Source organism: Enhydra lutris, unplaced genomic scaffold (assembly GCF_002288905.1).
Source record: "Enhydra lutris kenyoni isolate GAN:26980312 unplaced genomic scaffold, ASM228890v2 scaffoldscaffold44, whole genome shotgun sequence".
NCBI lineage: Eukaryota > Metazoa > Chordata > Mammalia > Carnivora > Mustelidae > Enhydra > Enhydra lutris.
Window position 1 is genome coordinate 13,099,973 of NW_019154128.1, and position 27,917 is coordinate 13,127,889.

Below are 27,917 nucleotides of genomic sequence, written 5' to 3' on the forward strand. Positions count from 1 at the left end.
CTGCTGTCTCTTGGCCATGAATGAATTCCCATCTTTGACCCCTATGGGGTCCTTGGGGAACCAAGTAAACAGAGACCCCCAGAACTCCCTAGAGGAGGTTCCCGTAGTTGCTTCAAAGCCTCGACACAGCCTGGGCATTCTTCATGTCTCCTACCATGTAAGGTAAGGCCATGCCTCTTTTGCCTACTGGGAGCTTGAAGCTGGGCTTTGTTTGAGTTGTGGTGGTGATCCGAGGTAGGTGGGTCTCTGCTGGCTTTTCTCACTAATGAGGGCCATGTGTGGAGGCTCTGGGCTCCCTCCTTAGCGGATCAGGGTGGAGAGGAGGGAAAGGGCTGCCAGTAGTAAATGAGGAGCAGTGGCAAACGGTCCTCCTCTTGCCCATGGGAAGTCCTGGAAGCTATGCTAGTGAGGCAGCTGTGCTTTGCTTTGTGCCCCTTAATCCCTTCCTGTTGTGTCCTCTTTGTATACAGCTGCGCCATGGGGATGGAGAGGGCTTGGGGTAGCACAGAGTATAATGAAGCCTGGCGAAGGAATGCGTGGTCAACTGAAGGAATAAACCATGTCCTGTATATTTTATCTCCCACACTGCCAGAGAGCTGGCATTCAGAGCAGCTCCTGGACAGGGGCTTTACATAGATGATATTTCTTGGTCACTGTCTGCCAGTGTCTGCAGAGAAGGACGCTGAGCCCCAACCATATTTAGGAACCTGTCCAGAGACAGCTAGGATCAGTGCTGGGGGGACAAGGGTCTGGTCCCTTCTGGAACCCCACACTCTCTTCCCTTTAAAGCCACCAAGCTGGGCCCTGGTGGGACTTCACATCTTGCCGGCAGCGGTGGGACAGGCAGATCCTCAAAGATGTCTCCTTGTACGTCGAGAGCGGGCAGATCCTGTGCATCTTAGGGAGCTCAGGTAAGCTTGGGAAAGAGTTCTTTAAATTTACATCCTCAATGAGCATTCAGAAAAGGCTTTCGCTTGCTTTGAACATTAAGGAAATAAGTTTAAGTTGTGGCAAGAAAGTTAGAAGTTTGATATTAGAATGAAACCAAATGACATGTCTTCCTGAATGGAGTCTGGAACTAATGTGAAGCCTTTAAAGAGATCCTTGGAAAAGAATAAAGTCCTGCCTAACATGTCAGTTAATTCCTATTTCAGTATAGAAAGTATTCAGCATGGTGCCTGGCACGTAGGGGTGCTCAGTAAACACAATTCCCCTGATCTCTACCCTGCCAAGAGGTAGGACAAGGAATTAAGTAAGCCACAAGGTTGCATGCCCATTTAGTCTCGTATTCCATTATTTAAAAAAAAAGTTACGATGTATTTCCAATAAGCAAGAATAGGAAATAATATAAAGAATGTTTATATAATAATACCTGGTTTTATCAAATCTTCTTAAAAATTTTTTTATTTGAATTCAACTTAGGGGCACCTGGGTGGCTCAGTTGGTTAAGTGTCTGACCAGCTCAGGTCATGATCCCAGGGTCTTGGGATGGAGTCCCGAATCCGGCTCTCTGCTCAGTGGAGAGCCTGCTTCTCCCTCTGCCCCTCATCCTGCTTGTGCTGTCTCACTCTTGCTCTCAAATAAATAAAAAATCTTAACCCACTGAGCCACCCAGGCGCCCCACAAATAAATAAAAAATCTTAAAAAAATATATATACATTCAACTTAGTTAAAATACCCTGTAAGGCTTTGTCAGATCTTAACATTATACCATAATTGCTTCAGATCCTTTTTGTTTTTAAGGAACTAAATATTACAGACTCCACGAGGCCATCTGTGTGCCAATTTCCCATCTTCTCCTCTTTCCTGGGATATCTACACTTGAGACTGAATTACAGTTTGTCTTTGTGTCCCTGCATCAGCCAGTCATTGTCCTGGGAGGGTCTAGCCTCCAGAGAGGAAGCCCCTTGTGTCAGAGGGCAGTGCCCTGTGGGTGTCACAGCTGTGACTCCTCAGCAGCTGGAGGATGGGCGCATTGAGTCTGATCAGAGACTCTGTGGACACCAACTGGGTCCACTGCTGTAGGTTATCCTGCACAATTTAAGGATGAAAGATTCTTACAAATTGGCTTCAGAGGTGCTTTCTGATTGAGTTCCTTCTATATTGTTGACATTTACTGGCATTACCCACTTGCATTATTCTCTTGACTATCAGTGGGTAACACAAGTCTGTGACAAAAGTCAAGCATGGACAGCCTCGTTTGACCTGGAGAGTTAAATCCATAGCCTTTCCCCTGCTATAGCGGGTGAAAACTGGGTGACAGTAGTAACATTAAGATTAAATGAGAAGGAATTCTTTGACTAAAACTGTTATACTTTGCTGAGATTTCCGGTCTGTTCCTATTTCTAGTTTTTTTTGTTTTTTTTGTTTTTTTTTTTTCAATTTTTATTGGGGGTGGGAGAAGGGCAGAGGGAGAGAATCTCAAGCAGACTTCCTGCTGAGCTTGGAGCCCAGCATGGCCTTCAGTCTCAATGACCCTGAGATCGTGATTTGAGCCAAAACCACAAGTTGGACATTTAACTGACTGAGCCACCCAGGTGCCCCAAACCATTTCTAATATATATATGTACCATAATATCCAGGGCCATTCTAATTTTCCTTTAAGAAGGAGAAAAGCTGAGTTATCCCTGTGATTTGTTTGTTGCCTTCTGTAGGATTAGGATGGTATTATTGCACACGACAAAGAATGAACTCACTTTCTCAGAATGGTGTCCCACAAGCCAGTGTCATGCTTCATGCACATCTTAGGACAATGGGTTAGAGGCATTGATCTGGGAGCTCTTGGGCTGGTTTCTGAGGATGTCTAATCATGGCTTTATGACAACATCTATCATTTTGGATACTGACCATGGATTCACAGTAGACTGTAAGTTCCCCCGGTGGGGGGGAGCTTTGTCTTTGTTTTTTGTTGTTGTTTTTGTTTTTTTTCCCTGCTGTAGTCTCAACAGCTAGAACAGGGCTGGCCACATAGAAGGTACTTGGTAAATATTTGTTGAATCACTGAGTGAACAAATCAATTCTATGAATTACTGTTAGTGTTTCACAAAATGATGATTTCATTGGTGTCCTACCTAACACAAGACTATTTCTGAAATCTTTATCAGTGAGGTAAAAGACTTAGGTACCTGACAAAATGGTGCAATGCAAGTCTGCCTAGGACCACCCAACACTCCAGGGGAGGGTAACTATATTTAACTCAATATTTACTATCAGTTGGGACCTAGACTCTGGGCTGCTTTCTCCCTTGCAGAGGACTATTTAGTTACAATTTCTGTCTTTTCAGGGAAGATAACCCCAAAGGTCATGGTTTTATTACCCTTCAGGGCATTAACCTTTTGTTTTCTTTTTTCTTTTTTTATTGTGGTAGAATACACATCAAACTTACCATCTTAACTATTTTTAAGTGTACAGGTCCGTGGTGTTAAATACATTCACGTTGTTGTGCAACCCTCTCCACCATCTATCCGCTTAGCTCTTCATCTTGTAAAATTGAAACTCTACACTCATTAAGCAATAAGTCCCCTTTCCTCTTGCCTCACTATTATACTTTCTGTCTCTATGATTTTTGACTACTGTCTCATATAAGTGGAATCATATTGTGTGTCTTTTTGTGCCTGGCTTATTTCACTTACCACAATGACCTCAGGGTTCATCCATGTTGTAGTCTATGTCAGAATTTCCTTCCCTTTTAAAGCAGAATGAATAGATATTCCATTGATATATGTACCATATTTGCTTATCTGTTCTCCGTTAATGGACACCTAAGTTGCTTCCACATTTTACCTATTGTGAATAATGAAATGAAGATGGGTGAACACATACCTGTTTGAAAGCTTGTTTTCAGTTCTTTAGTGGATATACCAAGAAGTGGAATTGCTGGGTCATATAGTAATTCTGTTTTTAAATTTTTGAGGAACCTCTATACTGTTTTTCACAGTGGCTACACCATGTTGTATTCCCATCAGCAGTGCATAAGAATTCCAATTTCTCTGCATCCTCGCCAACACTTGTTATTTTCCAATTTTTTGATAGTAGCCATCCTAAAGGGCGCAAGGTAGTATCTCATGCAGTTTTGTCTTCTTTTTTTAGATTCTATTTATTTTTGAGGGAGAATGCGCATGCATGAGTGGGGCAAGCAGACGGCAGACTCCCCACTGAGCTGGGAGCCCAATACAGGGCTCCATCCCAGGATCCTGGAATCATGAACTGAGCTGAATGCAGACACTTAACAGACTGAGCCACCCAGGTGCCCTCATTCCAGTTTTAATTTGCAGTACCCTAAAGCTTAGTGAGTGATTTATGTGTTTATTGGCTATTCATATATCTTCTTTGGAGGAATGTCTGTTTAAGTTCTTCACCCAATCTTGAATTGGGTTGATTGGGGTTTTTTTGGTTGTTGCTGAGTTTTAGAAGCTCTTTATACATTCAGATATTAATCTGATATTAATTAATACCAGATATGTGATTTGTAAGTATTTCCACCAGCATCCTGTGTGTTGTCTTTTTATACTGGGGACAGTGTCCCTTTTCTTTTTATAAGTTTATTTATTTAAGTAATCTCTATACCCAGTGTGGGGTTCAAATTCATGACCCCAAGATCAAGAGTCACACACTCCTCTAACCAAGCCAGCCAGGCATCCTTGGGGATAGTGTCTTTTGAGGCACAAATTTTAAAACTTCCATGAAGCCCAGTTTGTCTATTTTTCTTTCATTACTTGTACCTTTTCGTGTGATACTCTAGGGCATTAACTGTTTGCATGTCTAACTTTCCATCATATTTTTGACGTTTTATTTTCCATCGATTATACATGTTAGTTTCTTGTATCCTTTTTCTCCTTGTATTCTTTTTTGAATGCGCTTTTTCACTCTGCTGGTCCTTTCATTAACGAGTTAATAAATAGTTGAAATATCGTACAAATATAGACCCTTTTTTTTTAAGATTTTATTTATGTATTCGATAGAGATTACAAGTAGTCAGAGAGGCAGGCAGAGAGAGAGGAGGAAGCAGGCCCCCCTCTGAGCAGAGAGCCTGATGTGGGGCTCGATCCCAGGACCCTGAGACCATGACCTGAGCCGAAGGCAGAGGCTTTAACCCACTGAGCCACCCAGGCGCCCCAGACCCTTTTTTTTTTAAGGTTTTATTTATTGTAGAGTGCGAGAGAGTATGCACAGTGGGGAGAGGATCAGAGGGAGAGAGACAAGAAGATTGTGTGTGGAGCACAAGCCCAACACACAGCTTGATTTCACAACCCTGAGATCACAACCTGAGCCAAAAATCAAGAGTCAGACACTTGACTGACTGACCCACCCAGGCGCCCCCAGCCATCCATGTCTGTCAAAAGTATCCCAGAACTAAGTGGCTTAAAACAATAAAAATCATTATTATCTCTCGGGATTCTATGAGTCAGAAATTTGGAAGTGACATTGTTGGATAGTTCTGTCTGGGGTATCTCTTGAGGTAGTAGTGAGAAGTCTGCTGGGCTGTAGTCATCTGAAGACTTGAGCAGGGCTGGAGAATCTACCTCCAAGGTGCCTCCCTTGCATGCTGGCTAGCAAGTTGGGGCTCTCTGTTGCTTAGTGAGAATGTGTCACATGAGAAGACCAGAAGGCCTAAGAAAGAACCCTGAGTGTCACCCAGAGGATGCTGGGAAGAAGCAGCCAGACCAGAGGGATAAAACCAAGAGGATGAAGTAGCGTCAAAGCCAGAGGACAGAGTTTTACAGAGAAAGGCAAGCAATGGTATAAATGCTGCTGAGAGGTCAGCACACAGGAAGGTGCCCACCAGATGTGGCAACAAGGAAGCAACCTTGATGACCTCAGTGAGGTCAGTTTTGATGTTGTGAGGGGATCCAGGCTCCAGGACATTTGGACCTTTTGTCAGAGTGGAGATTGGATCCCAGAAAGGGAAAGCAAGGAAGATTCTATTTAGAACCATATACAAGGCCTAGGATCATGACTGGGAAGTTTCAGAACATGTTTTGAAAGACAGCTCGAATGATACCACATTTCATTTCTTTACAGTCCCTCTCCTCTCTTCCCACCCTGTTGAAGATGCTGGAGCTAACCCTGAGCTTGGTCAGCCATGGGTTAGATAAGAAAACCACTGCGTAGGAGCTTGGCTTCATCTTTATATCCCTCATGGCAAGAGGCAGTTTCTTTATAATATTTGAACAAAAGATCTTCTCTCCGTTTTGCACAAGTCATCATATCCTTGGTAGAATTCTCTTGCTATCTTTTCAGACAGTTCAAAACCTTCTGCCTATTTCCTCTGTTAATTTAACTTTTTAGTAGCCTGCCAGTGCTGGTTCCTGTCTCCGTTGACTCTCTGGGCTCATGTAGGTTTGTGTCCACTGTGAACAGAAGGGACTGGCTGGTGCCTTGTCCTAATGGTATCACCTAATTTCTAACCCAGAAAAACCAATCTAGGGGAAAGAAATTGCCTAGGTTTTCTTTTTATTCTGATCCTATATTTTCTTTTTCAACTCAAAACAGCTGTAAAAACCCATAAACAGGCAAAGTTCCTCCAGTCCTGACTGGGATGAAAGCAATGGCTTGTCCCTCTCTGACTCAGGAGACAAGCCGGAAAGGCTCATTGGTACCATGAAAGTTTGACCCGGGGGTGGGGTTAGGAGAGAGCAAGTTGGTGCTAGACCAACTGAGAGTTTGGGGATAGCCCAGCAATGCCTCATGGAGGGAGTCCTCTCTGGCCTTATTTTCTTGTCTCACAGGCTCAGGGAAAACCACGCTGCTGGATGCCATGTCTGGGAGGCTGCGGCGCACAGGGACCTTCCTTGGGGAGGTGTTTGTTAACGGCCAGCCACTGCGCAGGGAGCAGTTCCAGGACTGCTTCTCCTATGTCCAGCAGGTGGGTGCTTTCCGGGGAGCCCGCCACAGCCACCCGCAGCCCGGTCTCAGCCTGGTCTCGGCCACACTGATGCCTCCTGCCTCCCTCTCTCGCAGAGTGACACACTGCTGAGCAACCTGACCGTGCGGGAGACTCTGCGCTACGCCGCGCTGCTGGCTGTGCGCCACGGCTCCCCGGGGTTTTTCCAGAGGAAGGTGGGTAGCCCCGGGCCTCCTGTGGCCCTCTTAGGGTATCAGCCTGTGGGGGCTTCACACCCCTGCTTCTGTCTACTTGCCCATTTCTCCCCTTCAGTCTTCATCCCTTTAGTCTAGACCTGTGTTGTTCAGTATGGCAGCCACTGGTCACCTGTGGCTTTGAGCACTTGACACGTGGCCGGGCCTGACTGAGATGTGCTATGAATGGGAAGTACACACAGAATTTTAGAAACTTAGTCTGAAAAAAGAGAATGTGAAATATCTTATTAATTTTTAAAATATTGGTTAACAAGTTTGAAATGGTGTATTTTGGCTACACCAGGTTAAATATATTAAAATTAATTTCACTTCTTTCTAAAATGTGACTACTAAAATATTTAAATTCTGTGTGTGGCCTGTATTATATTTCTATTAGATGGTGCTGTTTTAGGAGCTCTGTTTTTGAATAATAATGGTGGTTTTCCTCACTGTACTTTGCCCTATTGAGATTTTTCTCAACTTTCTTTGAGGCCTTTTGAATGTGTCTCATCCAAACTAGATTAAGTTAACAAAGGAAGGAACTATTGACTTGTCTCCTCTTCTGACGTTTCAATCTATTGCTTTAAATGTATCTAATTTGGAAGAAGTCATAGGTAAGCCTGTGGGGATCTTACCTGGAATTGTTGCCTCATTTCTGTCTGGACTGGAAACAGGGAACTAAGGATACAGAGATGTGTCACTTCCAAAGCAGATACAGTTCCCTGGGGAACCCTCAGTCACCAGAGGAGACCAGCAACATCAGCCTCAGAGGCTTCAGCGAAGCCACAGTGAGGCTCCACATGGGCACACAAATTATATCTGCGGTTCAGGCTCCAGGGCCGGCCTTCTTTAATGCCACTGAGGCTCCAAGGAAGTCCTCCATATCAGCTGAGGGTACACCATTTTTATCAGGCATTGCAGCGTCTGTCACTAGGGACTTGCTCAATCTGTCCTTGGCACTGGACTTTCAGACAGGGCTTGGAGAGTGAAATTAGGTCTAAGCTGTGTCCCAAGTACCAGAAGATTTGTTTGATATAATGTCCAGGTGAGTAAAGGGCATTTTTCTGTTTGAGAGTCCTAGACAGTACTGAAGGATAGCTTTTATTCCAGAGGAGTCTTAGCAAGGAGTGTGGCCCTCAAGAAGGACCATCAGCCTCACAGGGATGCCTAGCTCTCGTTCCTTCCTGGAAGTTACTGTAGAGTGCTCAGAAGGCATTGCAAGGCTCTTACCGTTCAACTGGGTTATACAGGCATACCTCAGAGATACTACAGGTTTGGTTCCAGACCACTGCAACAAAGCAAATATCAAAATAGAGTCCAATGAGTTTTTTGGTTTCCCAGTGTGTATAAGTTACATTTACACTAATACTCCAGTCTGTGAGGTGTAGCATTATGTCTAAAAGAAACCCAATATACTTTAAAAAAATTTTTTCTTTAAAGATTTTTATTTATTTATTTGACAGAGATCACAGATAGGCAGAGCAGCAGGCAGAGAGAGAGGGAGAAGCAGGCTCCCCGCTGAGCAGAGAGCCCCATGCAGGGCTTGATCCCAAGACCCTGAGATCATGACCTGAGCCGAAGGCAGATGCTTAACCCACTGAGCTACCCAGGTGCCCCAAAACCCAATATACTTACCTTAATTTAAAAATACTTTACTGACACAGACATGAAGTGAGCAAATGCTATTGAAAAAATGGTGTGAGTAAGCTTGTTTAGTACAGGGTTGGCACAGACTATCAGTTTGTAGAGAATGCGTTATCTGTGAATGCAGTAAAGTGCAATGCAACAAGGTGTGTGTGTACTCTGAACTCTCCTAGTTGGCTGGCATCAGTCAGGCTTTGCTCACACACAGTATTTCACCGTATCCTGGCATCAACACTATATGGGAGGCATATCTCCTGAAACTCGAGATTAGGATCAGACAGTTGGGAAGGGCAGAGCTGGAATGCGAACCCAGGCCCTCTACCTCCCATCATGTCTCCCTGAGCTCCGGGACCTCCTGAACCCCATTGTGATGAGAGAAGATGGAGGTTAACTTCAGCCCACACAGTAATCCTGACTGTGAGTGACAGAGGAGTCCATCTGCAGACTTTCTCTCTGCTTGCTTTAGTATTTCTGTCTCTGAAAGGGGCAGGAGAAGATCCTATTTGTATTTGGGTGGCAGAAATGCCGTCATAAACAGATTCTTTTGAGTTGGTGATCCACTTATATCACATATCCCACAGAGAGAATGAATCTAAGAACGCCACTGAGCTCTTCTCCAGAAAATGCTCATGCTCACATAAATATTCAGAAAATTCATGGATGCCTTGAAATCGATTGATGGCAAAAAAATTCTCCCCCTGAGGGTGCCTGGGTGGCTCAGTCAGTTAAGCATCTGTCTTCAGCTCAGGTTGTGATTTCAGGGTCCTGGGACCAGCCCCACATCGAGCTCCCTGCTCAGCAGGGACCCTGCTTCTCCCTTTCCTTCTGCCGCTCCCTTGCTTGTGCTCTTTCTCTCAAATCTTTAAAAAAAAAAAAAAAATTCCCTCCGGTAAATGTTCCTCTGGCACTGGCAGTCCCTAAAAGTCCTGCGAAAGTTCTCTCTGCTGGAGAGTACTTTCTGAGCAAATCTAGTCCGTAGGGTATTAAAATCCTGATAAAGTAATTTAGTGAGAAGGAAGTGGTGGTGATAATACAGGACAGAGCACAGCAGATCTTTCCTCTGAGGAACCTGAACATAAAGCTGTGCTTGACATGGGCAGGCTGTGTCTGCTGGACTGTTGGCTAATCCTTGAGCTTCATGGACCACTTGAGGGAACACAAACAGGTGTCTCAGCCCCAGCTCTGCCACTTGCTAATAGTTTGACCTCGGGCAAGTTATGCACCTCTCTGAGGATCTGTCTTCTCCTTTATAATAAATAGATAATAATGTGTCTCTCTTGGAGTTGATGTGAGGAATAAGCCAATTTTATCTGAGAACATACAGTGTAGAGGTTGATGATCCCAATGCATCCCAATGATCCCAAGGGTTCCTTCTGAGACACTGTGCATTCCATCCCCAGTAGTTTCCCAATGTTTGCTAAACATGGGAAAGGTTTTGGGTCCTGTGAAACAGGTTAAATACATGTCCATCCCTTCTGAGCCGGGAGGGGCAAGCTTTACTCCTTTCTTGGAGTTGCAGAGCAGATGAAAGGGATGCTTGGGAACCTACCCTGGCTAGTGAGCACCTCAACCTGGCTTGGCCACGCAAAACTCAATTCCAGAATCCTTCAATTCTGATGGCAAAAGGAGGACCTTCTTTTTTCCAGAGTAAATCACACTGGTTTATTTATGCATTTGAACCTCGTTATTCTTTTAGGTTTATTTCAGATGTGTCCCTTCTTTTGGTCAAACCTTTCCTCGATGCTGCTGATCCCACCCCCTGGCTCCACTGGAACTTTGTCCCACAAATCATCCCCTCTTTTACTACAGCCTATTGTTGTTATTTTTTAATGCAGTGTTTTGTTTCTTTTTTCATTTTAAAGTAACACAATCTCATTAGAGGTATATGGGAATCAAACTCATTACCGTATATATAAGTATTTTCAGTCTGTTTCTAGCTGCTTTCCCCAGGGCCCTATGCAGATAGGGGTAATCAGCAAGGCAGGGCCAGAAGTAGAGATTTTTGAAAGGGTCTCTGGAGATGGGCTAAGCTGAGGAAGGAAAGGAGGGGAAGGGAAAGCCCAATTCCTTGTTTAGAAAGTCAGTCAAGAACTATTCTAGTTGTTGTTATTGTGGGGGAGTTGAGGAGGACTAAGGAGATGGTTTCAGGGTGCGGCAGAGTCCAAGATAAATAGAGTGAGGAGAACTGGGGGACAGCATATTACGTGTGGATGCAGGTTATAAACTGGCTCTCCTGGGAAGTTTTTAAAGAGAGTCAAATAAATATTGGCATTATTTTTAATTACTTTTGGCAGCTTGATTATATTTGATGCAAAATCACACCGAGATTGGACCACACAGGACTCCAGGACTTATTTGGGTTACATAAGGTAGCCAAGGTTTGTTCAAAGCAAATCAGGACTTTTTTTTTTTTTTTTTAACACATATAAAACACAATAAAATTTCAGGGGCGCCTGGGTGGCTCAGTAGGTTAAAGCCTCTGCCTTCGGCTCAGGTCATGATCCCGGGGTCCTGGGATGGAGCCCCACATCAGGCTCTCTCTACTCAGCGGGGAGCCTGCTTCCCCTTCTCTCTCTCTGCCTGCCTCTGCCTACTTGTGATCTCTGTCACATAAATAAAATCTTAAAAAAAAACCACAATAAAATTTCAAAAACCAAACATTAAAAAAAACTGTATTGTACCTATGCCTTTAGGGGATTTTTCTGTATGCTGGACTTAATGCAGCATCTGAAAATATGAGTACAGTGACCTCTCCTTGTTTCCTGGTGAATTTCCCTGAAACAAATATAGTTTTTGCTGCTCTAGAGACTTTTTTTTTAAAGATTTTATTTATTTATTTGACAGACAGAGATCACAAGTAGGCAGAGAGAGGGGGAAGCAGGCTCCCTGCCCAGCAGACAGCCCGATGTGGGGCTCGATCCCAGGACCCTGAGATCATGACCTGAGCTGAAGGCAGAGGCTTAACCCACTGAGCCACCCAGGCGCCCCTCTAGAGACTTTTGAAAAACAGTTATATTAATTTATTTTAACCTGACACATGTACTATATTATGACTTAGACCAAATTGGATTTTATCATAGTAGGCATGTTTTCCCTAGGGTGTGGTGAGTCTGAAAGTGGCCCGAGCACTCAAGGGAAGAATGTTGCCTCTCCCGTGCCATCAGAACTCCATGAATTGGAGCAGTAGCCCAGCAATGACCAGCCTTCCTGGACTTGTGTCTCCTGCAGGTGGACGCAGTTATGGTGGAGCTGAGTCTGAGCCATGTGGCAGATCAACTGATTGGCAGCTGCAACCTTGGGGGGATTTCCAATGGCGAGCGGCGCCGGGTCTCCATCGCAGCCCAGCTCCTCCAGGATCCCAGTAAGTGGGATCCAGAACTGCTACTAGCTGCTGCCTGGGCATCTTCCATGGGTCTGCAGACATTTTCAGTCCTTTTTTTACAGTCTCCATTTGGAAAGGGGTTTGTGTGGAACTGACATCACTGAGGTTCTTTAGACTGGGGATCCAGTTTCTTTGGAAACACTACATAGTTGTTTTTAATTTAATTTTTTTCAGTCTTCCAAAACTCATTGTTTATGCACCACACCCAGTGCTCCATGCAATGTGTGCCCTCCGTAATACTCACCACCAGGCTCACCTCTCCACCCTCCTTTCCAAAACCCTCAGTTTGTTTCTCGGAGTTCACAGTGTCTCATGGTTTGTCTCCCCCTCGACTTCCCTCAACTCATTTCTCCTGTCCATCTCCCGATGTCTTCCATGTTATTCCTTATGCTCTACAAGTAAGTGAAACCATATGATAATCTACTCTCTCTGCTTGACTTATTTCACTCAGCATAACCTTTTCTAGTCCCGTCCATGCTACATAAAAAAGCTAGGTATTCATCCTTTCTGATGGAGGCATAATACTCCACAATGTATATGGACCATATCTTCTTTATCCATTCGTCCATTGAAGGGCATCTTGGTTCTTTCCACAGTTTGGCAACTGTGGCCATTGCTGCTATGAACATTGGGGTACGGGTGGCCCTTCTCTTCACTACATCTGTATCTTTGGGGTAAATACCCAGTAGTGCAATTGCAGGGTCATAGGATAGCTCTATTTTTAGTTTCTTAGGGGATCTCCACACTGTTTTCCAAAGTGGCTGCACCAACTTGCATTCCCACCAACAGTGTAAGAGGGTTCCCCTTTCTCCACATCCTCTCCAACACTTGCTATTTACTGTCTTGTTAATTTTGGCCATTCTAACTGGTGTAAGGCGGTATCTCAATTTGAATCTCCCTGATGGCTAATGATTTGACTTTGATTTGAATCTCCCTGATGGCTAATGATGATGAGCATTTTTTCATGTGTCTGTTAGCCATTTGTATGTCTTCATTGGAGAAGTGTCTGTTCATATCTTCTGCCCATTATTTAAAAGATTTTATTTACTTATTTGACAGAGATCACAAATAGGCAGAGAACCAGGCAGAGAGAGGGGGAAGCAGGCTCCCTGCCCAGCAGAGAGCCCAATGCGGGGCTCGATCCCAGGACCGTGGGATCATGACCCGAGCTGAAGACAGAGGCCCAACCCACTGAGCCACCCAGGCCCCCCTCTTCTGCCCATTTTTTGACATGATTATCTGTTTTGTGTGTGTTGAGTTTGAGGAGTTCTTTATAGATCTTGGATATCAGCCCTTTGTCTATAGTGTCATTTGTGAATATCTTCTCCTTTACTACAAAGCTGTGATCACCAAGACAGCATGGTACTGGCACAAAAACAGACACATAGATGGGTGGAACAGAATAGAGAGCCCAGATACGGACCCTCAACTCTGCGGCCAAATAATCTTTGACAAAGCAGGAAAAAATACACAGTGGAAAAAAGACAGTCTCTTCAATAAATGGTGCTGGGAAAATTGGACAGCTGTGTGTTGAAGAATGAAACTCGACCATTCTCTTACACCATACACAAAGATAAACTTGAAATGGATAAAAGACCTCAATGTGAGGCAGGAATCTATCAAAATCCTAGAAGAGAACATAGGCAGTAACCTCTTTGACATCAGCCACAGCAGCCTCTTTCAGGACATGTCTCCAAAGGCAAAGGAAACAAAAGCGAAAATGAACTTTTGGGACTTCATCAAGATCAAAAACTTCTGCACAGCAAAGGAAACAGTCAACAAAGCAAAGAGGCAACCCACAGAATGGAAATACTACATAGTTCTTGATGTTATTCTATCCAAGTACAAAACAGCTCTTGGACTTAGAAGCACTGCATCTGTGTTTTAATGTTCAGTTAGGGTCTTCCATGAGCACAGGACTCTGGTCCGTCCATTGTTACTAGAGTAGCAGCACTGGGGCGGGGGGGGGGGCGGTGGCTATAGAAAGACAATGAGTTTTGGTGTGCCTAAAAGAACATATGAAATGGCAGGAATTAAAGCAGGACTTTGAATGATACACAAAAAAGTGTGTATTTTGGAGGGAGGAGCTATCAAGATGGGGTAGCCAGTCACCTGCCTTTCCTGCTGGGTTTGGTCATTCTCCTCATTATTGGGGAACTCTCAGCTCTTATAAGCACTTGGAAGAGGAGATGCTGCACCTGGATATTCCACAGGGGCCCACTAAGACTGCCTGCTCTTCAGATGGTGGTTGGTCACTAGAAGGCAAAGAAGAGAGACGTTCTTTTTTTTTTTTTTTCTTTAAAGATTTTATTTATTTATTAGACAGAGATCACAAGTAGGCAGAGAGGCAGCCAGAGAGAGAAAGGAGGAAGCAGGCTCCCTGCTGAGCAGAGAGCCCGATGCAGGGCTCGATCCCAGGACCCTGGGATCATGACCTGAGCCGAAGGCAGAGGCTTTAACCCACTGAGCCACCCAGGCGCCCCAAGAGAGACGTTCTTAAGAGCCCTTCTCACTTTCTGGGTAGATAGCCACAGTTAAACCTTCTAAAGAATTTAATGCCTATCCCAGGTCAGACTTTGTTTTATCAGGCAGTTTTTTGCTGTGCAAAGACCCTGTCAATGTTCGAAAGTGCTTCACATGAAGTGAGGTTATGTCTTTTTTTTTTTTTTTTAAAGATTTTCTTCATTTATTAGAGAGAGACGCAGCGAGAGAGGGAACACAAGCAGGGGGAGTGGGAGAGGGAGAAGCAGGCTTCCTGTCAAGCAGGCAGCTGGATGTGGGACTCGATCCCAGGACCCTGGGACCATGACCCAAGCTGAAGGCAGAGGCTTAATGACTGAGTCACCCAGGTGCCTTGAGGTTATGTCTTTTTAACCAGCCTCCTCTTAGCTAGCCTTTTGAAAACAACTTGGTGCCCACTCGTCATCCCTTGTTCTTTGTCATGGTCCTCTGGACAGAGCCCAAACAATCCATAGTACATTTGAGAGGCCTGATCTTGTTGCTACCCTGAACCCTTTAATGATTAAGGCCAAGATGTGCTCTGGAGCTGAGATGTGGGTCCTCTGAAGTAAAGTTCCTTCATTTGGACTTGGGCTGAAAGCCACTTACATGTAGGTACTTCTCACGGTGCACTGTGTGGATAGGTTAAGATGGGATGGGGTAAGATGCCTCAGTAAGGAACTATTCAAAATTCTGAGTTTAAAGTCCAGAGCCCAGTCTTGTCAGTGACTCAGAAACCTGACCCTTCCTTGCCTGCAGAGTTCATGCTGTTTGATGAGCCTACCACAGGCCTGGACTGCATGACAGCAAATCAAATCGTTGTCCTCCTGGCAGAGCTGGCTCACAGGGACCGCATTGTGATTGTCACCATCCATCAGCCACGCTCTGAGCTCTTCCAGGTGAGGGTGACTCTTGTTCCTGCTTAACTCGTCAAGGGTGGGTAGAAGTACGTGTTGAGCTGGGGATCGTGAGGTAGAGATTAGTACTCGTCAACCAGGGCCCTTGGGGCCAATAGCTCCTGATATGGGAAGGGCACCTACCATGTACCAAATACTTTCTCTGCACTAGTTCACTTGGTCCACAAAACAATCCTATGATGTGGTTATCAGTACTGCCACTTTACAGAAAAGAGGGAGACTTAGAAATGATGCAAAATTGAATCAGGGGTCTGAGGTCAAACAAACATCTGGTCCAAGGTCACTCACTCAGGAGCATGGCTGGCCCTCAAACCTAGGACCACTGGCCAGGTCCAGGAGTTCATCTGGGCCCAGGCCAGATGCAGTACGACACACACTGGCAACGCGGATTTAAAAAAAATAGGAACATGCTTTGTGTCTCTCCAGTGGGCACAGTAAGAATCCTGATGCATGGCTGAGATCAATAGGGACTGACTGCTTGGAAATTTATTCTCCAGAAGGATATGGTGACCTGATATACACTAATGCCATTGATTTTCCCACCAGCTCTTTGATAAAATCGCCATTCTGAGCTACGGAGAGCTGGTTTTCTGTGGGACACCAGCAGAAATGCTTGATTTCTTCAGTGGTTGCAGTTACCCTTGTCCCGAACATTCAAACCCTTTTGACTTTTATAGTAAGTTTTTTTCCCCACATTTCCCATGATGAATGATCATTCAATTTTGTCATCTCAGATTTCTGCCTAGATGTCAACAGCACTAGTGGATTTTATTCTTGCTTTTGTTTTGGTAATTTCACTCTTTAAGGAGTTAATTTGGCTGGATCAGATAACTTGCCTTAGATGACCTATCAGAATGAGGTGGGGGACCTCTCTTAAATCGCTGCATGTCTGCTTTGTCAGAAAAGAATCAGCTCAGCTTCTAAATTCTCCCAGACAGCCCCAGTTGAATCCTCAAGGCCTAGCTGATAGGTTTAAAATACTCTGATTTTACAGGTGGGCATGATCACCAGGTATTATTCTGATGGGATGAGGTACTAGTTAGTACTCCTGAATCAATGATAAAACATACATTATCAGCCATTGTGCATATATATATGCATTTAAAAACACATGGGTCATTTCTTTTGGGAAAAAAAAATTAGTGGACCTGACATCAGTGGATACTCAAAGCAAAGAACGGGAAATAGAAACCTACAAGAGAGTTCAAATGATTGAATCTGCCTACAAAGAATCAGCAATTTATCGCAAAACCTTGGAAAATATTGAAAGAACAAAACACCTGAAAACATTACCAGTGGTTCCTTTCAAAACCAAAGATTCTCCTGGAGCTCTCTCTAAACTGGATGTTCTCTTGAGGTAAGAACTTCACCCCGTTTTAGGTGGTTAGACATTCACCAATAAGAGAAAGAATTAAAGCGAGGTTGTTTGGCTTTCAGGAGAGTGACAAGGAACTTAATGAGAAATAAGCTGGCGGTGATGATGCGTCTTGTTCAGAATCTGATCATGGGTTTGTTCCTCATCTTCTACCTTCTGCGGGTGCCGAGCGATGTGCTGAAGGGTGCTGTCCAGGACCGCGTGGGACTCCTGTACCAGTTTGTGGGTGCCACCCCATACACTGGCATGCTGAACGCTGTCAATCTGTGTGAGTGCCCATGCCCAGGAGGTGCACCCCTGGGGGTGGGGAGGGCACTTCCCTCTTCCTGATGATCTCTCCTCTCTAGCTAGCATCTTGCAAGACTCCACTATTATAAGGGTATTTCCTGAGCTAAACTTGGCTCTCTCCAGATTCTCTCCCTGGGGAAGGATTAAGTACGGAGTTACTAACATCTTAGTGTGAATTTGTTCACCAAGTAGATCTTGCTGAGGGTCTAAGGATCCAGAGAAACAAGAAGTTAGAAGCTGCTGATGGGGCAGGGTTTGGGAAGGGTTTTTTATTTTATTATTTTATTTTTTTAAGATTTTATTTATTTATTTGTCAGAGAGAGAGAGAGAGAGAGAGAGAGCAAGAGTGAGCACAAGCAGATAGAGTGGCAGGCAGAGGCAGAGGGAGAAGCAGGCTCCCTGCCGAGCAAGGAGCCCGATGTGGGACTCGATCCTAGGACTCTGGGATCATGACCCGAGCTGAAGGCAGCCGCTTAACCAACTGAGCCACCCAGGCGTCCCTGGGAAGGGTTTTTTAAAAGATCATTCCTGGTATTCCTATCTTTGCCATTAGGATGTACAGGCCCTGGAGGCCCAGACACCTGTCAACTTGGCATTATTCTATTCTTTTTGGAACTGATTTTAGCACAGCTAGCACTTAATTTTCAAACTCTGAGAATCCAGCAGTAGTGCCTAATTGCCTGATGTTCTGTGCCAAGACCCTGCACAAAAAGAGGACAAACTACCTCACATCATTCATGACCCTTTTGCACATATATTCTTGAATTTGTGACAACCCTCCATTGACTTTAGAGAGAAAGAAAGAAACTTTGACAGCGTATGCAACCATACTGTAATTCAGGTAGAGTAGAGTTCTGTGGTGGGAAGTACTTAAAGTTCTATCGACAGCAGTTCCCACTTTCCATGACTAGGAAGTCCCAGCTAGTCCCCACCACCCAGCCCTGACAACTCAAGTTCAGTTTGGGCTAGCCCTCCTTTCCTTAGCTGTGTCGTGACTGGCTATTCTGAAACCTGCCTTCTGTTTCCAGTTCCTGTGCTGCGAGCTGTCAGCGACCAGGAGAGCCAAGACGGCTTGTACCAGAAGTGGCAGATGCTGCTGGCCTATGTGCTGCATGCGCTCCCCTTCAGTGTCCTTGCCACCATGATATTCAGCAGTGTATGCTACTGGTAAGGGGGTGTTCAGAGGTGTTCAGTCCTCCTGGCAAGTTCCACATGGCCACTGGGACTGATGAAGGGGGAGCTCCAGGGTGAAGAACTCCCTCTTCTTGGCCCTGGAGGTCTGTCTTTGGCCATCAATGACCAGTACAGTGTCCTTTTTGAGACAAATAAAGGAACCCGGCTGGGGTCCCATGGGACCTGAGAGCAGAACCACAGGACTACATGGTGCCAGGGACTGGCATGTCCCACATCCTCTGCAGGGCCTGGGCAGAGAAAACTGCCCTGAAGTCTTTGGGATCCAGGTGTAGGGGCAACAACTAGCTGCTGAATCTTGATGAAGCATGGCTCCTGTCAGTTGGAGCCACAACTCTGCCTGAGGTTCCACCAACCCACCTGCGACATCACAGTTGGGCTGGTGTGAGTGGGCTTGAGCGACAGGAGAGGGGCTATGGGAAGAGGCACTGGGACACCATGAACTATCCCTGATGCTCTTAGGTTGTGAGTGATGGCTTATAGACAATGCTGCTGTTTGTTTCTTAGAGCTTTTCAAAAATATAAGTCCAAAAATGGGTAGTTATTTGCAGGATTTGTCATCCTAGGGAGAAGTATCTTCCCTAATTCCCATGGCTTTCCCTTAAGATGGGGGTATACCTGGTATTCTGTGCCTCTAGTAGAGTAATGGTACCTAGCTTCTTGTCCCAAGAGAACTTCAGGCAGTTCTTGAGATATTGTCTTTCTTAGAGCCATGGGATTCATAAGCAGGTGCTCCTAACATAGCCAGTATATAGACCCATGATATGTGAGATGAAAAATTACTATGAACTAAGTGATACATAACTTAAAGACAAACCAGCACCTAATAAGTTTGAGCTTCCAGATGAAGAGTGGGAGGGTCTTGGTGCAGGTGATTAGAAATTGGCATCATTCTGGCGAGTGCTAACTTGCTCTAAGTTAGCAGGAGGCTGGGCTCCTCACTGAGGACGATGGCAAGGACCACAGGGCTGTCCTGCTGGCCCTGATGAAGCCTCCTTGTTCTTTGACACTTGGGAGCATGTTGAATTTCTAATCTATGATGTAAAGCACAGACCTGTCTAGTTCAGGCTGAATGATCCATGGATTTAAAAATACAGCAGATTTTTAAAAATCCAGTTATTTTTGAGTAAATCAAGGTTGCCGAAAATTGAAGACCTTGCTAATTTAGACTCTTGCCACTCAGTGTGGCCCATGGACCAGCATCAGCCGTACTTTGGAGTTTATCTAACATGCAGAATCTCTGGTCCAGCTACTGAATTGGGTTCTGTGTTTAAAAGGATGCCCCAGGTGGTTCCTACGTACTTTAGAATTTGTGAAACACGAAAAATTGTGCATGAGAAAGAAAGTACTTTAAGATTTGAGAAAACAGGGGACCCGGGGTGGCTCAGTGGTTAAAGCTTCTGCCTTCGGCTCAGGTCATGATCTCAGGGTCCTGGGATGGAGCCCCACATCAGGCTCTCTGCTCAGCGGGGAGCCTGCTTCCCTCTCTCTCTCTCTCTGCCTGCCTCTCTGCCTACTTGTGATCTGTGAAATAAATCAATAAAATCTTAAAAAAAATATTTGAGGAAACAGCAGTTTTAAACTAGGTTCAGTGTAAGTATACAGGTCATGACTATTTTTGATAAAAAATCAGGCATAAAAAGTCAATCATTTCCAGTAGCAGCACAGCTGTTACTGTAGCAAATACTTCAATTAAATGACAGAAATAATTGTTGAATGCCTACTAAGTGCTAGGCACCATATTATGTGCAACAGAAGACTCCACAAAGAGGAGTGAACAGATGGTGCTACAATGAGAAAAAACTAGGGGCCTGGGGGTCAGGTGAGGGAGAGTGGATCTGATTAGTACAGCAATATGCCTTGTTCAGCACACCTTCAGGGAGAGAATTTAAGTTAAAGAACAGGGCTTCCAAGGTGTGGGCACTGCTAAGGCAAAGAATAGCAGGGGTTGGGGGCAGTAAGGACCTGAGGCAGCTTGGGATTTGGGGAAATAGGAGGCAGGAGGGACACCATGATCAGAGAGAGCACTTTCAGAATCTGAAATCTTGGGAAAATGGAATAATTCTGAGTAAAATTTAAGTCCAAGATTTGGTGAGTGATGAAGCTTAGGTGGATGGAGCCACTGGAACAGATCAGGATACCTAATTAGGAAGTGCTGATGTTGATGGCTAATTAGGAAGGTTAGAAAGACCTTGGGATAATGACAGTGGACAGGAATGCAAAGACTGACCCTGGTCCAGATACTATAAGATCATCAAAGGTGAGAGAATGTCATAAAAGCCACAAAGGATTGCACTGAGAAAGAGAATAGTACAAGCAAATTTCATGATTTGTATGAGAGGAAAGATAGATGGCCTTGGAGAGTGGTCAGGAGGCATGCATATGAGACATGCCAACTCCTTTTCCTTACTCTACAGATGGAAGAAAGAGCAGCCATAACTAATGGTTGTTGAGGACATACTATTATCCAGGAAGTGTATTTAGTGAAAGGAATTTAAGAGTTAAGGGGCATGGATGTAGGAAAGTCTGTTTACAAGAAAATGAAGATCAAATCAATGGAAGGGGCTGGTAGAATAAAAGACGAGAATGGTATGGAACAGACCTGGGAGGGCTAATTCACCAGAGGATGGCGGCAGTGAAGGGTTTTCACACTGGCAGCAACCCCACATAACCAGGATGGAAGAGCAGAGAAGTAGGCTGAGTGAGCCCTTAACACTGGGAGAGTAGGCTAGCTAGGACAGGAGCAGTGCCAGCTTAGGCAGAATGTGGTTATTTTTGGAGAAGCCTGGGGAATTCAACCACTCTACTAATTGCTCCAGTTGTGATCACTGTTCAAGTGTTAATATATATTTTTTAAGATTTTATTTATTTATTTATTTATTTTAATTTATTTATTTGTATTTATTTATTTGATTGATAGAGCCAGAGAGCACGAGCCGGGTCGGGGTGAGGGGGAATGGCAGAGGGAGAGGGAGAAGCAGGCTCCTCACAAGCAGGGAGTCTGATGTGGGACTCGATCCCAGGATGCCAGGACCGTGACCGAAGCTGAAGGCAACTTTTTTTTTTTTTTTTTTAAAGATTTTATTTATTTGACAGAAAGAGGGATCACAAGTAGGCAGAGAAGCAGGCAGAGAGAGAGGGGGAAGCAGGCTTTCTGCTGAGCAGAGAGCCGGATGTGGGGCTCGATCCCAGGACCCTGGGATCATGACCTGAGCTGAAGGCAGAGGCTTTAACCCACTGAGCCACCCAGGCGCCCCTGAAGGCAACTTTTAACCAACTAAGCTACCCAGGTGCAACACGTGTTAATATTTTCCTCTGAGAACTGAAGAAGCTGTGAAAGGGAAAAGGTGGTACATGAATCTGGAGCCAACAGAAACAACTGGTGCTACTAAATGGTCTCCACGCTTGGCTCTGTTCCGAAAAGGCCCCTCAGAGGGGAGTGTGGCTTACCCCACAAACTCTTCCCACCCACTAACCACCATGGACTTATTCATGAAAGGCACGTGTGGTGTTTTTCTTAAATAATCCTTGGAGAGGAAACTAAAGACCTTATGTTTTTCCAGGACTCTGGGCTTATATCCCGAGGTTGCCAGATTTGGATATTTCTCTGCTGCTCTCTTGGCCCCCCACTTAATTGGTGAATTTCTAACTCTTGTGCTACTTGGTATGGTCCAAAACCCAAATGTGGTCAACAGCATAGTGGCTCTGCTCTGCATTGCTGGGATACTTGTGGGCTCTGGATTAGTAAGGTAAGATACGACAATTCAGAGGATTTTCATTAATGATTTGTGGTTAATGATCACTCGATAACAAATTAAGAGGAGAGCTATGTGACACAGGCTAAAGGTATCACGTTATGGTCTGGGGAGTTTATAATGCTTGATTATCATTATTTAGACCTTGATCTATTTACCATTTGTTCAGTAAAATGTCTTCACACTGAGAATCAGGAAATGACAATTTAGGCGTGTTATTCATATGATTCACATGTCATAACAGGAGGAAGAAAACCAATCCATTCTCTGGAAAAACTCACAGCCTCTTACTATAAGCAAAATAGCATGCGTTTAATTCATTTCCGCCCTGGCACTGTCTCTGTTCTGGTTCTCAATTCCCCTGTTTCTCTTAGGAAGTAAGAACAGTCAGATAAGAGCTTGCATGATAAAAGATCAAGAAAGTATCAGGACTAGAAGGACACAAATGTTAACAAATGTTAATAGTAATTATCTCTGGGTAATTTAATTTTTTCTTCATATTTTCCTTTGTTTTGTGAATTTCTATAAAAAAGCACTTTATAAGCAAGAAAAATATATATACACACACACACACATATATTTTGAAAAAGCAGTGGGGTAAGCCTCTGCCTTCAGCTCAGGTCATGATCCCAGGGTCCTGGGATCGAGCCCCACATTGGGCTCCCTGCTCAGTGAGGAGCCTGCTTCTTCCTCTCCCTCTACGGTTCTGCCTGCTTGTGCTCTCTTGCTCTGTCAAATAAATAAATAAAATCTTTAAAAAAAAAAAAAAAGGCAGCAGAAACGGAAAATTTTAGAAGGGTGACAGTGGTGCCAGGTGGGTGATGTGAGTGGTGGTTCCATGAGGAAATGTGAAGGTGGCTGGTTCTTTAATTTAAAAAAGCTCCAGAGGGGACGCCTGGGTGGCTCAGTTGGTTAAGCAGCTGCCTTCGGCTCAGGTCATGATCCCAGCGTCCTGGGATCGAGTCCCACATCGGGCTCCTTGCTCATCAGGGAGCCTGCTTCTGCCTCTGCCTCTGCCTGCCATTCTGTCTGCCTGTGCTTGCTCTCTCTCCCTCTCTCTCTCTGACAAATAAATAAATAAAATCTTTAAAAAAAAAAAAAAAAAGCTCCAGAGCGTCTACAGATAAAATTATATTTATATATTTAATTATTTCCCTTTCAGAACAATCCATGTTTGGGTAAGAAAACTCAGGTTGGACTTGACTTTGCTCCAGTCAAGCCACTGTGAAGACTCCCAGGCTGCACGTGGCTCCCTGGAGAGAGGACTGACCCAGGAGTCAGAGATTTCCTCTGCCTTGTATCTGCCACATGACCGCGGGCAAGTCCCTTTTCTCTCTAAATTAGTTTCCTCATTTATAAAATGGTGCTCGTGATCTGGTCCCTTCTGCCACAAGGGAAACATGAGAAGCAAATGAGATAATCAGAAGCACTTCATAAGCTGTAGTGAGTTATAGAAAGGTGAAATTTCACAAAGCAAAGTGAGCTGGTTTTGATTAGTCCAGGAGGACCATGTTTATGACGCCATTATTGCACTGTATTTGTGTTGCTTAAATGATTGTTAGCCTCTATAAAAAATGCACAAATCAAATCAAGCCAGCAAGGTACAGATCAAACATTGGGCAGGATCACCTCTTGAATATTTCTTTTCTTTTTTTATTTTTTCCTACTAAATATTTTATTTATTTATTTGACAGAGAGAGAGAGAGAGATCACAAGCAGGCAGAGAGAGGGAAGCAGGCTCCCCGCCAAGCAGAGAGCCCGATGCAGGGCTCAATCCCAGGACCCTGAGATCATGACCTGAGCCAAAGGCAGAGGCTTAACCCACTGAGCCACCCAGGCGCCCCACCTCTTGAATATTGCAATCATTACTTGTTCCAGTCTGGCACTATTTTGTGTATTTGGTTTGTAGAAAAGGGGAATTTGTTGTTCTGAAAAGACAGGCAGTGGCCAGCATTACCAAAGTCTCCTGGGTTTTTTGCAAAACCTCAACATCTGGGCTTCACCTGGATTCTACTCCCGTCACTGAATTGAAGCTCTGCTCTTCAGGGGCCAGCCCCATTGACCTCCTCATCATAAAGTTCACATTCTTCCCTCAAGTCATTGCCTTTCCTGACTGCATGCCTGCAACATTTGCATTTTTGGCTGCCTCCTCTAAACACAAGCAGAAATAGCTTTGTTCGTTCAACATACAAAATAATGCAAGTTCTTTGGGGGAAAAACTGTACACAATACGGTAGTGTATAAGGAAGAAAGTTAAAGTTACTGAAGTCTCACAAACTTAAATTTTGTTGTGTATCTTGCTAGACTCTTATATAATCTTTAATGAAAATGAGATTGTACTATTGTGAAAGGAGTTAAATATGCATTTAATGATATAATGTGGACAGTCCCATGTCAATAAATTTAGATCTTCAGTTCCTTCCTCTCTGAAATACTCCAAGGATTCCCGTGATTTAGCCCGATTGTCGTCCCGCATCTTTTACGAACCTGTTTGTGTCCCTTTGCCGCCCGCACGAAACCTGCCTGTTCCCTTGGATAGATTGGCTCTCTCTGAAAGCCTGCCACTTCTGTTGCAGCCTTCTTTTCCAAGGATGGCAGACTCGAGGCCAGCAGCTATGCCTCATTCATCATTATAGTTCTTCTTAGTGGCTGGCCCAAGGCTTTGAACCAAATAGGTTTGCAGAAAATATCTACTGAATTGAGTGAATGAATGACTACACTCTTCCCCCGGATGGCCCTCACACTGGAATCGTCCCCAGCTTCTGTTGGGTTTTTTCATTGCTCTCTGGCCACAAATGCATGTGAAGCCTTTACCTGTAGTATTCCACCCTGTGGGGTGCACTGCAAGATGAAGGTGTGTGGTCTTAAGGTCTGCTTAAGGGGGTAACTTTCTGGCCAGCTGGGCAGCCAGACTTTCACGGGCATCATCCTTTTGCAGTCCTTTGTCATCTAATCCTTGAACTACTGCCGTCACTGCTCCCTTTTGCTTTCCTGCTTTTCTTTATATGCCCTTCTTATGGTCCCTCTACTTGCTGGTGCCACATTTTCTTAAAACACTGATTTTATGGTCTTTCAATATCAACCCACTGCAAGGATACAAAACAGCAGGTTCCTGGCTGGCATTCCAAACTCAGCTTCAGATCCTCAGTTCCAGCCCTTCTGGCCTATTCATTCCTGTATGCAGTCCTTGACATGCCTGTGCTCATACCATCCTTCCTTCCTAGAATGTCCTTCCCCTTCCTTCCTTCCTACCCAGGTTCCTACCTGTCCTTTCCAGTTAGCAGCCTCTCAATTGGGCTGATTGAATTTTGTGCCTTAGAATATTGCCAATAACTGAAAGTCGTGGGGTTTGGGGGGTCACCTGGGAATAGGTAAAAACCATAAATATTAAGTACAACAATGTCATGGACATGTGCTGGATTATTATACTTGGTACAAATTGTTTACCACTATGTATTTTTATAGTCTTAAGGATATATATTCTATGTCTCCAATTACACTGTGAGTTCTCTAGGGGTAGGACACTTCTTTTGACTTCCTCAAACACTTAGAACTAGTGCCTCACAAATAGAATTTAATACTTATTTGTTGATTGATAGAAGTTACATAGTGGACAGAGGAGGCCATAAGTTCAGCAAAAAGACTGAAGAGGGGACAGAGTTCATTTTTACAATGGACATCTGCTTGCTCTCTCCATCCTCTCCCCTTGTATCACAGTTAATTCTCACTTCACACACTAGATCCGTCAAATCTCTGTTTAATCACAAATACCCTCTAAAGTGATGAGTTAGGTGTGTGTTTTATATCAATGATGCTTATCAAAAAACATTAGATACCAATCCATCATCGGGGGAGTGTTAAATTAAGATTTCTACTATAATGGACCACTGAGCTATAATTAAAAGTGATAGAGTGCTATGCTTACTGACTTCGAAGGCTTCCTGACGCATATGTTTGGTTGAAAAAAAGCAGGTTAGAAAAGAGCATGAAGAGTGTGATTCCACTCATGTAAAATTTTATAAGTATAATACATGTTACACATATCACCAAAATATTAACCACAGTTATTTCTGGGCAGTGGTTTATCTTTGTACTTCTCAGAATTGTTTTTCACAGTGAGCACAATTTTTATAATGAGAGATAAAAACTACCTTCAAAATGGGAAACATAAAATGAGGGTTGCCTTTCTTTTCATCTAATAGGACTGTTATCAGAGCCTACTGAATTTCAGCTTGCTCTCTTTTTTTCTTCAGACACACAGAAGAAATGTCCATTCCTTTTAAAATCTTCAGTTATTTTACATTCCAAAAATACTGCTCTGAGATTCTTATAGTCAATGAGTTCTATGGACAGAATTTCACTTGTGGTAAGTACTCTATTTTGGAATATTATTTTTTTTACATAGTACTCTGAGGAAGTGATTCCTTGGGGGAAATGTATTTTTTAAATACAAGTTATATTTTATAATAGATTTAAAACATTGTTTTGAAATAAAAGTCTAACAGTTCTTCTGATTTTTAGAGTGAAAGTCAAGTTAGTCACCTGTCAAAGGCCATCAGCTTAAGGCCACTCTGATTTTCTTAGAAAACTGTAGACTTGGGGTGCCTGGCTGGTCCAGTTGCAAGAGCATGTGACTCTTGATCTTGGGGTTGAGTTTGAGCTCCATGTTGGGGGTAGAAATTACTTAAATAAAATCTTTTAAGAAAAAATGACAGGCCTAATGTACACGGAGGTATACTCTGGGTGGAATCAGTTTTTTTTTTTTTTTAACATTTTATTTATTTGAGAGTCTGTATGCATGTGAGTGGCAGAAGGAGAGAACCTAGAGCAGACTTTGCACTGAGCACAGAGCCCTACACGGTGCTCATTCCCATGATTGTGAGATCAAGACCTGAGCTGAAACCAAGAGTCAGATGCTTAACTGACTGAGCCACCACCCAGGCACCCCTAGAATCCGTTTTTATACCGACTGAACAGAACAGGTTGAAGCGGTTGCAGTGGCTTCTTGTTCCCTAAAAATGTATGTAGTGTATAGCTGCTGAGTAAAGCCATTTTTGGCAAAAGTCTGTTCCCCAATCCCATTAGAAGCAGTGGGAGCATAACAAGATCCTTCTGGCCATGAAAATCCCAGGCCACTCCCTGAAGGCAACTAAAGAACTGGCATAATTTAGTAATTGTTTTAAACATTTTTAGGTGGTAACAGCAGTAACCTTAGGATATTCAGTACTAGATGATCACAAGTGATCATGATCTTTATCAGTACTATGGTAATGAGTTTATACCCCAAATGGAAACAAATCCATTTCTATCTTCAAATGAAGCCAGGGCCCAGAACACTCACTATTGCTTCATCTAAAAATGAATTCCAGGGTCTCTTAAATGTCCTATATTGTCTATGATGAAGTGTACTTATTGGGCAGTTGGTAAGTACTTGTTGATGAAAGTACCTGGGAAGCATCATATCTGACACTTTTCATTTTTTCTCTGCAGGCAGCTCAAATGGTTCTGTGACAACTAATCCAATGTGTGTCTTCACTCAAGGAATTACATTTATTGAGAGAATCTGCCCGGGTGCAACATCCAGATTCACAACAAACTTTCTGACTCTGTATGCCTTTATCCCAGTTCTTGTCATCCTAGGAATAGTTGTTTTTAAAATAAGGGATCATCTCATTAGCAGATAGTAAAGAACATGGCTGTGAAAACGACCTTAAGCCCCAGACATGTAGGACTACTTTGAATGTCTGAAAAAAGAAAGCCACTTGTTTCTTGATAGTACATCTTAAGTC

General features: G+C 43.9%; 1 protein-coding gene across 1 annotated transcript; it reads left to right on the top strand.

The window, feature by feature from the left end:
• Positions 1-16: 16 nt before the first annotated feature.
• LOC111155934 (ATP binding cassette subfamily G member 5) lies at positions 17-27,812 on the top strand. The gene is made up of 13 exons (XM_022516417.1): positions 17-162; positions 790-911; positions 6,729-6,865; positions 6,961-7,059; positions 11,950-12,082; positions 15,362-15,501; positions 16,066-16,195; positions 16,663-16,876; positions 16,957-17,162; positions 18,211-18,349; positions 21,937-22,122; positions 26,382-26,494; positions 27,619-27,812. The coding sequence occupies exons 1-13, from the start codon at positions 17-19 to the stop codon at positions 27,810-27,812; spliced, it is 1,959 nt and encodes a 652-aa protein (XP_022372125.1).
• The last annotated feature ends 105 nt before the right edge of the window (positions 27,813-27,917 follow it).